This window comes from Sapajus apella, unplaced genomic scaffold, assembly GCF_009761245.1.
Source record: "Sapajus apella isolate SASKATOON/1434 unplaced genomic scaffold, GSC_monkey_1.0 scaffold36, whole genome shotgun sequence".
Taxonomy (NCBI): domain Eukaryota; kingdom Metazoa; phylum Chordata; class Mammalia; order Primates; family Cebidae; genus Sapajus; species Sapajus apella.
Genome location: NW_022436976.1, coordinates 34,551,533 through 34,562,213, shown reverse-complemented (window position 1 = coordinate 34,562,213; position 10,681 = coordinate 34,551,533). Strand labels below are relative to the sequence as shown.

General features: G+C 45.2%; 1 protein-coding gene and 1 non-coding gene across 11 annotated transcripts in view; one reads left to right on the top strand and one right to left on the bottom strand.

The window, feature by feature from the left end:
* Nucleotides 1-3,869: 3,869 nt before the first annotated feature.
* Nucleotides 3,870-3,942, top strand: LOC116564197. Its single transcript, XR_004274783.1, has one exon. It is a non-coding gene; the product is annotated as a small nucleolar RNA SNORD36 (small nucleolar RNA).
* Nucleotides 3,943-4,315: 373 nt separating this feature from the next.
* Nucleotides 4,316-10,681, bottom strand: part of TTC39A (tetratricopeptide repeat domain 39A) — a 58,994-nt gene continuing 52,628 nt past the window's right edge. For all 10 annotated transcript variants that reach the window (XM_032297058.1, XM_032297064.1, XM_032297063.1 and 7 more), the window contains 4 exons: nucleotides 8,080-8,191; nucleotides 7,571-7,685; nucleotides 6,414-6,530; nucleotides 4,316-5,852 (listed from right to left, as the gene is read on the bottom strand). In XM_032297058.1, the coding sequence (XP_032152949.1) occupies nucleotides 5,729-5,852; nucleotides 6,414-6,530; nucleotides 7,571-7,685; nucleotides 8,080-8,191 (468 nt within the window). In that variant the 3' untranslated portion in view covers nucleotides 4,316-5,728. The remainder of the gene's footprint in view (nucleotides 5,853-6,413; nucleotides 6,531-7,570; nucleotides 7,686-8,079; nucleotides 8,192-10,681) is intronic.

Here is a 10,681-nt window from a genome sequence, read left to right as displayed (position 1 = left end):
AGCTGGGCCTCAAACCTACAGTTTTTAGGTCAAGGTGGGATCTGAGAATCTGTATAGCTAACAAGTTCCCAGGGGATGCTAATGCTGCTGATCAAGGACCGCTCTTTGAGAACCACTTGCCTAAGAGATGGAATTTGAGCCAAGCCAGACTAATTGTCTTTATCCGGTATTGTTCATACTGGAATTAGGAAAAGTAGCCCTTTGCTTCACTGGCCATATGCTGTAAGGCATGAAACCTAAAGTGTCATGTACTCCTGCCATTCAGAGAAGACAGATCAAGAGAATCTAACATAGGAGCAAAAGCCAAGAGATGGAGAAAGCTTAACGGTGGCACTGGTGCCCGGATTCAGTCATCCCTCAGGCCAAATCCACCACTGTCTTCGCACAGTAGAAGTGAGCCAATAAATTCACCTTAATACTGTACTCTAGGGGCCGTGCCAGGCTGTTTACATGCTTGCTCTTTATCCTCAGCAACCCTTGTGAAGCAGTTGGCGTTAAAGCCCATCTTGCCTAAAGTAAACTGATTACCCAAATGGGGTGAAGTAGTTTGACTAAGTTGAATATATTGTGTTTTTATCCACCACCCCATTAATTAACTGAACTTAAGAGCTGGGTATTTTTAGTAAACCAGGCTTTTTCATGCTGTGAATTTGCTCACAACCTCTTTTTCAGAGAACTGTAGGAAGTCAACTCGGGACCAAGAGCGACAAAGCTGTGGCCCATGGGTCACTTTGACCCGCAAATGTGATGTGCTTAGCAAAGCACTCATAAGTGTTTGAACTCTAAAACAGTTTTTGAGTGCCTTTGGTGTCACATGCTTCCCAGTTTGCCAGTGGTCCTCTCCCTTATTGTCATATACTAAACCCCTTCTAGCATATGACTTGGCACGCGTCAAGCCTCAGTGCAGGCTTCACTTCCCATCTCTGGAGTGGTGGACTGGAACTACCTATCCAAGTGGGGACTGGATCATGCCTTTTCCTCCATCATCCTTTGATGATTTTCTGAGCAAATACTGTTTTACTGCAAAATAAGGATTGCTTTTCTTTTTGCTTTTTCCAAGTCAGACCCTCTCCCTACCTCATGATGCCCAGTGCCAGAGAGATCCATGGCACACAGACATGCTCCATGTGTTCACAGCCAAGCATTTCCAGTGGCTGAGTGATGAGCTACTGCTTCTTCCATTTTTACAGTGGCCCAAGAGTCAGTATAAGCTGGGTCTAACTTTACACATAATTTTACAGCTTGACCAACAGTGCAGCAAAGTACGGGCTTTAGAGTTCAGCAGCCTGTCTTCAAATCTTTCTGCTGTATAATGGTTGTGTGATCTTAGGCAACTTATTTACCTGTGCCTCAGTTTTGCCATCTGCAAAATGACAGCCCCACTTAATAGGATTACATGTTAGGAGCATGTAATCCTATCAAGTATAGGATGTTATGAGCATTACCTAAGTGTAAAGTGCTTAGCATAGCAACTGGCACATAATGAATATTTAATAAATATTAGCTTTTTATTATTTTCCCCAGAGCATATGGTGTCTGATGTTCTGAAGTGTTCGTGTGGAGGGGAAAAAAAAAAAAACTGATCTAGTCATTTGTGAGACAATAGTTGTGATGTCTCTGATTAAACTTAAACGTCAACTTTTAACAGTCCATAGAGAACTTCAATGGTTAATGCTATGTCTCCTCAAAGGGCTCTACTCTTACTTTGTCACTTAACAGTTGTCTTTATATAGTGGAAGCAGCCATAGATTACTCATTTAGAAATTGATTTTTTTTAAGCCCCCAAATGAGGCTTTTTGTTTGTGGACCTAGCCTATTGATCAGTAATGAACTTTGCACTGGAATTCAAAGGAATTGTGCTAATCCAAGCAGAAAGGCACTTTCTGACCTTGGAAGGGCTGCATCTGAGAGTAGGCGTGAGAAGTTCTGGTTTGCTGCTTGGGTTTCAGAATCCAGACACCTCTCATTTATTACTGAATTAGTGTGATGATGCTAAAGACATTGAGAAGGCACCGTTAGGCTTTAAATTTGAAGCAAACATGGAAAAGACTGTTGACTCCCATCATCTTAGAAGAAATGAACCTGGGATTAACTCCAGAGGAAAGGGTCTGGATTTGATTCCCTTGAATGGTTCTAGTACTCAGTGCACTGGGGCTTTCTTAAAACCTCTTGGTGCCGTTCTTCACTTGGGAATCTCCCATCTGGACCTCAGCCAAATCGAGTTGGTGTTGACTTTTTAGGATCCTGGCTTTGATGTCAAGTCGTGGCTTTCTGCTGTGAATGATAACTGTCTTGGAAACACTCCCATTCTGGCTCAAGAGATAAGGAATAGGGCAACCTGCCAACCCATGGGAGAGCAGAGGGCCCAGCACACTGCTAGAAGCCACTCTGCCAGTCTGAGGGCCTGTGATCCGTGAGAGGCTGAGGTAGACTTTCTGTTGCCAAGGGCCTGTTCAGATCATGTTACACAGTTGCTACATCCCTAACAACTGAATTCGAATGTAGGGCACAGGATTTAGATGTTCTCTAAATGAGGATTACTTGCTCTCTGGGTGTTCTGGGTGCTGTAGAGCCCCTAAGGAACTCTATTGTTTCTGGTTGAATTGCTTAGGGATGCAAGGCTTTGGCAGAAAGGTAGGGAGGTGTATCTGTTGCCTCATTTTGCAGATGAAAACCCATAAACTGTAGAGGGCAGGAAAGAGCCTTAACCTAGTCCAAATTGCTAATTTTTAGAGGATCTGTGACTTTCCCAAGGGTACTCTGAAAATCAGTCGCAAAGCCAGGACTAGAATTCGGGTCTCCTTATTTCCAGGCTCAAACTCTCTACCCGATCAGCAGCCTCTCCACGGCAGATGTGCTGGGAACATCTGCACTATTAGAGAACCAGTGACCACAATTACTCAAATAAGACATTGAGAGCCTGTGACAGAATTTTCACTTTCTAAGGACTTTGCATAAGGATATGGTGATGTTAGAAACCTGATGTTTTCATTGTCTTTCACATATATTTTTCTTTGATAGATTATCTCGGAATTTGCAGGGGGATACAGGAGGCAAAACCCACTGATTTGTCTTATCAAGCAGCAGAGGTAAAAGTGACATTGGATTAATTAATGAAGCCTAGCGAGAAATCAACAACAAATGTTGATGAGGAAATCATCTTGACAAAATTTTAAAATGAAAGCAGCAAAAATGAATGTTGAGATAAAGTTTTTTTTTGTAAACTGCAATTTTCCAAAGTATATGTGTGGTCCTGTGACCAGCCAGTGCTGCTTTGATACAGCAGCAGGCAGCATTCCAGCCTGTGGGAGCCATGCAGGCCCGCCCTCCTGCAGCCTGTCTCTACCTGCTCCCCTTTACCCCCTCACCCTGTCCTGCCCAGGGGCCTAGAAGCAGGTTGGTCTCCCAGCATCCAGGCTTTGGAGAAGAAATAGCTTGCAAAGGGATTGCTGTCTATGGAGGACATTCTTTTGTTTCGTCCTAACAAAATGATATTTTTTTCACAGCATTTCTACTCCGACAATACCCATTGCAAAAGATGATCTTGGATAAGGGTTTTTTGCTTTGTTTTGTTTTTCCTAATGAGAATATATTTTGCCTAAAATCCGTGACTTCATTTAATACCACCAATAGGAGGCTGGTCAACTGGATCTTAATATATTAACCGAGCCCCTTGGCAGATAGTCATGTTTGTTAAATACAGCAATGCTGTAAGACTGGAAAATTTAACTGGTTCTTCTCTTGCAGAAATTTCATTCATGCATTTGGGGAGTAACATATTCACAGATGAATATTTTTACTGTGTGCATGATTTTCCCTACAGGGAAATGGTTAGGTTGAAATATGCTGACATTAGAAAGTGAAGGCTGTTAGAATAATGTGAATCTCTTATTGAATTCAACCTTGAAGTGCAAATCCATGAGCTTTTTAACCCTGAGCAGTTGCTACCAAGCTAGCTTTGAAATTTACTGCTTTTGGTCAAAATACACTCTTCAGCTAATGCTTCCTTCCAGCTGGTTGTCTTCTTGCCTGCCCCGTGTCATAAAATGGGTGTCCCTTACTGCATTATCAAGGGAAAGGCAAGACTGGGACGTCTAGTTCACAGGAATACCTGCGCTGCTGGTTGCCTTCACACTGGTTAACTTGGAAGACAAAGGCACTTCGGCTAAGCTGGTGGAAGCTATCAGGGCCAATTACAACAGAGACGATGAGATCTGCCATCACTGTGAAGGCAATGTCCTGGGTCCCAAGTCTGTGACTTGCATCGCCAAGCTCAAAAAAGCAAAGGCTAAAGAACTTGACACTAAACTGGGTTAAATGTACACTTGTTTTCTTTAAAATAATACAAATTTCCCTTCCAAAAAAAAAAAAAAGTGAAGGGTAAAACCTGGTGTTGGTCATTGAAGCTGAGTTCTCAACGGTCCCAGAGATCGCAAATTCAGATGCTTTCAGGGGTCAGAAAGGTAACAAGTGTTTAAAGTAGCTTCGACTTAGCTCTGGCTGATTGTTGCCTTGTGGGAATGAGGCTTAGTGTTGCCAGATTTTTTTTTTTTTAATTACAGGCCAGGAAACAGATTCATTTGTGAAATCTCCCCATTTGTGAATGCTGGTAACTTATTCAAAAAGTTTAAAACATGTGTGGTCTAAATAAAACAAACATAGGCCATGTGGCTTCCGATCAAGACTTTCTGCCTGACCTAAGGATTCAAGCAACACATATTTTATTGAAATATATGTTGCATGATCCCTTAAGGGCATACATTTTATCACTTTAATATCTCTTTTCTCTTAACTGAAGAATCTAATACATACACAACAGGTCAAGAATATCAGTTCTAAGAAAAATGTTGTCAGTAAGTAAATGACTTACTGGAGTGAAGTACAGAAGACTTTTAAGTTTCATAAATTAGTCCCAGTGGTTTCAGTTTGACATACAGCAAAGATACAGACTGGCTTCTGAGAACCTCCTCCTGTCCCCCAACTTCCTGCCTTTGGCACAGAAAAGGCCACACAGCTCTTCCATCAAGCCCTGGTATTTCCTACTGGTGGAGACTGATTTTTCTACAGAAGAGCTCAGATTTTATCTCACTAAAAAGACGTGCTGATTTTTAAATTGGAAATTTACAAAAGGAGTGAAATGAAGTGTGAGTAGGAAGGTAGTGGGTGTCGGTGTGCATCCTCATGCCCAGCCCCAGGAGCATTAAAACCTGAGGCTTAGCCTCTCCCAGGCATTTCTCAGGTCCTGTGAAGGCCCTTCAGTCACACAAGCTGAGAACTTGCTGAATTTGAAAAGCAATTTGCCCTTTGGCATCATATAAAGAGATTTACCTCCAGATCATAATAGGTGAAAACAAAGACTTGCAGGTGGTTGGTTGTTGTTGGTTTTTAAAGCTAACTGTGATCCCATCCATATATTTCTAAGGAAAATGTAAACTGTTCATACATTCTCTTAAACATCACAGTGAAAAGCAAGTACCCGTATGTGTGATAGGGCAAGCAGAGGGCTCTACCTGCTCTGCCCTTGGCAAAAGCCCTTGGCCACACTGGTGAAAATGCCAGCTTGGCTTCTGCACAGATACCCATGTCATGCCATCCAACTGGGGTGCCAGTGGACCCCAAAGGCAGGGCAGGGCAGGGCAGGGCAGGGGGAGGGGATCTTTTGAAATGTTTCCAGGAGCTCTGTCCAGCTGTCTCTGTTTGTCTTCCAGCCCGGAACTGCTGCACAAAGCTACAAGGACACTGATGAGACCATGGATCTGCGGCTGTTCTCTAGGGAAGACTTGGCTTGGAGTGTGGCTGCCTGGATTCGAAAATGTGTCCTTGACTCCATGGAGTAATTCTTGTAGTTTTGCCTGGAATTGAGCAGAGAATCAGACACATGAGGCTGCTTGCTCCCAGAGATACTTTTTCTCTTGTTTGAGCTGTGTGAGCCCCACCAGCCAAGGAAGAATTGTAGAGAAATTCCTGTCTGTGTCCAGAGAGAGTTGAGCCCTGCCCAATGGGAGAATTAACCAGTAGGATTTGTGGCCCCTTACCCCTGGTATCATGCCCACTGGAACCACTCTTGGTCCTCCTGGGTTCATAAGCCTGAAGGGGTGGTTTTAGGGAATAGACCCTTACCCTGGGAGGCAGGAGGTATGAGTCCTCACACAGCCGTGCAGCTGGCTTCTGGTGTGACCCTGGGAGCTTACTTCCTGCCTCTGGGAGTCTTAACTGCCCATTCATACATTGAGAAAGATGCCTTCCTATGACAGTGAGAGCTGGATTCTGAGGGACATAGTCCACCCTCTAGACTGCCAGGCTGCCCTTGCTAGCAACTCCACTCACGGCTGCCTGGGCAACTCTGCCCCCAGCCAGCTTCTGAGCTAAGTTCAGAGGGAGCAAAGGACAGATCGAGGTTACCCAAGCCTTACTTTGCAGATTCCAAGAGTTTGATGGCCTCTTCATTTCTGCCTTGCTCCATAAACAGCAGGGCCAGCTCCAGCAGGGCATTTGGGATCAAGTAGTGGTCATATTTAATCTTCTTTTCACTGCAGAACGGAAGACATGGCTCAGTTCCTTCTCCTGAGCCCTTCCCAAACTGCATGTGAGGATTTCCTAACCTCAAGTCCAATGTTGGGAGGTTCCCACTACCAAGCCCTAGAAAGGCTGGGATCCACAGCAAAGGCTTCCCATCCTGTACACTGGGCTCCAGCTCCCTGACAACCTAGGGCTCCTGTCATGTGCTTAGTCCACTGCCACCTAAGTCCCAACCTCCCATTCTCCAGGATGAATGGTTTATTAAACTGGAAATTCTCCTGTCTCTGACCTGCCCCCTCTGACCTGACCTCCATGCTGCTCCGGAGGTATCCTTTTAAACCCAAAGTCTTCCTTGCCTGGTACCCTTTCTGGCTCTCTTCTTTGGGATACAATTTAGCCTTGTGAACAAAACATCCAGGCCCTTCTCAGTCTATCCCTCCTTATTTCATTTTCAATCCTTTCTACGATTTCACCCAGGCAGGTAAAGACCTCATTGCCATCAGCCCAGCCTCAGGCGTCTTTCCTATGTCCATGCACTGGTGCGTGCTGTACCTACTCCACTTTGAACCTGTCCTCCCTTGCTTTCTCTGCCTGATGAACTTCCCACTTTAAACGTCAGCCTTGGAAAGCCTTTCCTGGTATCTCCCATTATGTTTAGGTTCCTCCTTGGGGCACCTGCTGTCCTCTGTGCTTTCCTCTAGTGTGGCCCTGATGAGCCTTTGTTGGGTTGCCTACAGCTTGCCATTTGTCACATTGCCCTCCCTGAGGGCAAGGACAGAGTCGCTGAATTACAAACTCCAGGGGACAGTGTTCACTTGAAACAACGTGGGTGGGCTCATGTAGTCAGGCAATTTGGTGGCACTGGGAGGCTAGGTCTCAATTATCTATACAGGTCCCGGCACAAGTCCTGGCACAGAGTGGACACTAGTCTAGTACCTGTGTAGTAAGTGGGGATTGGCTAGGGTCAGTCACTGCAGTGGGCATGGGGATGGAGACCCCTTTGAAAATTCTACCCAGGAGACTCAGCAGGAGCAGCTGAAGAGGCACTTAACTGGCAGAGATGCTCCTAAAATTCTCCTCGGCCTCCTGGACACGGCCTAGGTATTTCAGACACAGGCCTTTCAACAATTTCACCAAGCACTCGTCATCCACTGAGTACTCGTTCTCTGAAAATAGGGACGTGAGGGAAAAAGACAGGCTTGTTTACTTCTGCAGCAGTTACTTACAGAGCCCCCTATTCTGTGCTAGGCCCAGGGAACACAGGTAAATCAGACATGGTCCCTGTTCTGGGGGGAGGGGTCACATCTGAGAAGGAAAGACAGATACTGACAATGACAATACAGAGAGGTCAGGACTGAAGGAAGCCCCATGGCTATGGGAGCCTAGAGGTTTTGACCCTACCAAGGGGACAAGGGACAGCTGCTTGGAGGAGCTCAGTCCACAGAGATAAAGGAGAGTTCCCAGGGAAGGGAAAGGAGGAAGGAGATTTTTGGCAGAGGGAACCTTCAGCTGTAAAGACCTGACCTAGCCTGGGAGCCTCAAGGGCCTTTGGGAAGTTACCTGGACCTTTGTCCAGCATCTCTTCAGCCTTGGTGATAATCTCAAGTATCCCATCCGTGAGTTTCGGCTGCTTCCCAATCACAGCGTAGCCGTTCCAGATGTACATCATTTCCTGAAGGCAGGAGGGCAAGTCAGTCTTAGGTTTCTTCCCTAATGGGGCCTCAGTTTTCCCATCTACAAAATGGACAGTTCAGATCAGAGGTCTACTAAAGGCCTTCTAACTCTAATCTTCCATGACAGGTCTCAGTCAGCCTGTGAAGCTGTGGGCCAGGTGGGCTTATGGGGGCCTTATTGTTGATTTATTACTGAGATCTCACCTTACCCCAGTGAGGGTGTAAGATGGACCAATGTCCACACTGTGCTGCTCATAACTGCTGGAGTTTTCCAGCTACTTTTCTGCTCATGCCCTCCCTGAGTGCTATTATGTCCTCTCTCCCAAACTCTCTGGGGCCAAACTCTTTCTGTCCTTTGAGGACTAGGCCATACTCCACACATGCACTTCAGGATAACAGAATTTGAGGATGTGTCACCTTCTCTTACTCTTATTCTCCCAATGCAATGGGCTAAATAATGACGCTCACATTCCATTTCCTTTAGAACTAAGTTATCATCATGAGACTCTTAAAACACATCTGATTCCTTTTTCTTTCTTAGATTCTTTTTTTTTTAATTAAAAAAAATGTAGGGGGCCAGGCGCAGTGGCTCACACCTGTAATCCCAGCACTTTGGGAGGCTAAGGTGAGCAGATCACCTGAAGTCAGGAGTTCGAGACCAGCCTGGCCAACATGATGAAACCCCATCTCTACCAAAAATACAAAAATTATTTGGGAGGCCAAGACAGGTGGATCACTTGAGGTCAGGAGTTCAAGACCAGCCTGACCAAAATGGAGAAACCCCATCTCTACTAAAAATACAAAATTAGCCAGCATGGTGGCACATGCGTGTAATCCCAGCTACTCAGGAGGCTGAGGGAGGAGGATCGCTTGAACCTGGCAGGTGGAGTTTGTGATGAGCCCAGATTGCGCCATTGCACTCCAGCCAGGGCAAGAAGAGCAAAACTCCATCTCAAAATAAATAAATAAATAAATAAAATAAAAATACAAAAATTAGCTAGGAGTGGTGGCACACACCTGTAATGCCAGTTACTCAGGAGGCTGAGACAGGAGAATCGCTTGAATCCAGCAGGCAAAGGTTGCCGTGAGCCCAGATGGCGCCACTGCACTCCGGCCTGGGTGACAAAAAGAGACTCCATCCCCCCCAAAAAACCTCACAAAATCTTGGGGCCAGGCATGGTGGCTCAAGCCTGTAACCCCAGCACTTTGTGAGGCTGAGGCAGGTGAATCATGATCACTTGAGCTTAGGAGTTTGAGACAAGTCTGGGCAACATGGTGAAACCCTGTCTCTACCGAAAAAAAAAAAAAAAAATTAGCCAGGCATTGTGGTGCAAGTCTGGGGTCCCAGTTCTTTGGGAGGCTGAGGTGGGAGGATCGCTGGAGCCCAAGAAATCTAGGATGCAGTGAGCTATGATCACCCCACTGCTTTCCACTCTGGGTGACAAGAGTGAGACTTGCCTTGAAGAAAAAAAAAATCCTTTTCTTTTCACCTCGTCCTTGTCAGGCTACTGGTTCCTTTTTGTTTGTTTGCTTTTGCCTCGACTGCCAGGAAGCTCAGAATACTAAATTAGGCTGAACGCAGTGGCTCATGCCTGCAATCCCAGCAGTTTGGGAGGCTGAATTGAGAGGATCTCTTAAGCCCAGGAGTTCAACACCAGCTTGGGCAACACAGTGAGACACCATCTCTACAAAAAAAAAAAAAAAAAAAATAGTAGCTGAGCATGGTGGTGCACCCTGTAATCAGGAGGCTGAAATGAGAAGATCCTTTGAGCCCAGGAGTTTGAGGCTGCGGTGAGCTATGATAGTACCACTGCACTCCAGCCTGGATGACAGAGTGAGACCTCACCTCTAAAATAAAGATTTAAAAATAAATAAAACAAGAAGAAAACTAAATTAAACTTTCATTCATAGTAGCTGTATTTAGCATTTCTTAAACTATTAAACCAGGTAATGGATGTGAAAACACTTTGTAGTCAGAAAGTTCTAGAAAAACATTATTGTTGTGGTTCTTGTTCTAGGAAGGGAATTTCAGTTTAGACCAGTATTTATCAAATTGTTCTGTGGTCCCAAGATGGCAAATGTTTCATTTCATTTTATTTCATTTTAGAGACAGGGTCTCACTTTGTCACCCAGGCTGGAGCACAGTGGCACTGTCACAGGTCACTGCAGCCTTGACCTCCTGGGCTCAAGCAATCCTCCTACCTCAGCCTCTCAAGGAGCTGAGTTTACAGATGCATGACACCATGCCCCACTCATTTTTGAATTTTTTGTAAAGATGGAGTTTTGCCATGTTGGCCAGGCTGGTCTTGAACACCTGGTCTCAAGTGATCCACCTACCTTAGCCTCCCAAAGTTCTGGGATTACAGGCATGAGCCACCATACCCGGCCAGCAAATGTTTCATTTTAAAAAAGGATTCTCCCCTGCTCCCAAAATAAATACAAATTAAAAATGATTATGTGGTCAAATACATTAGAGAATAACCGTATCT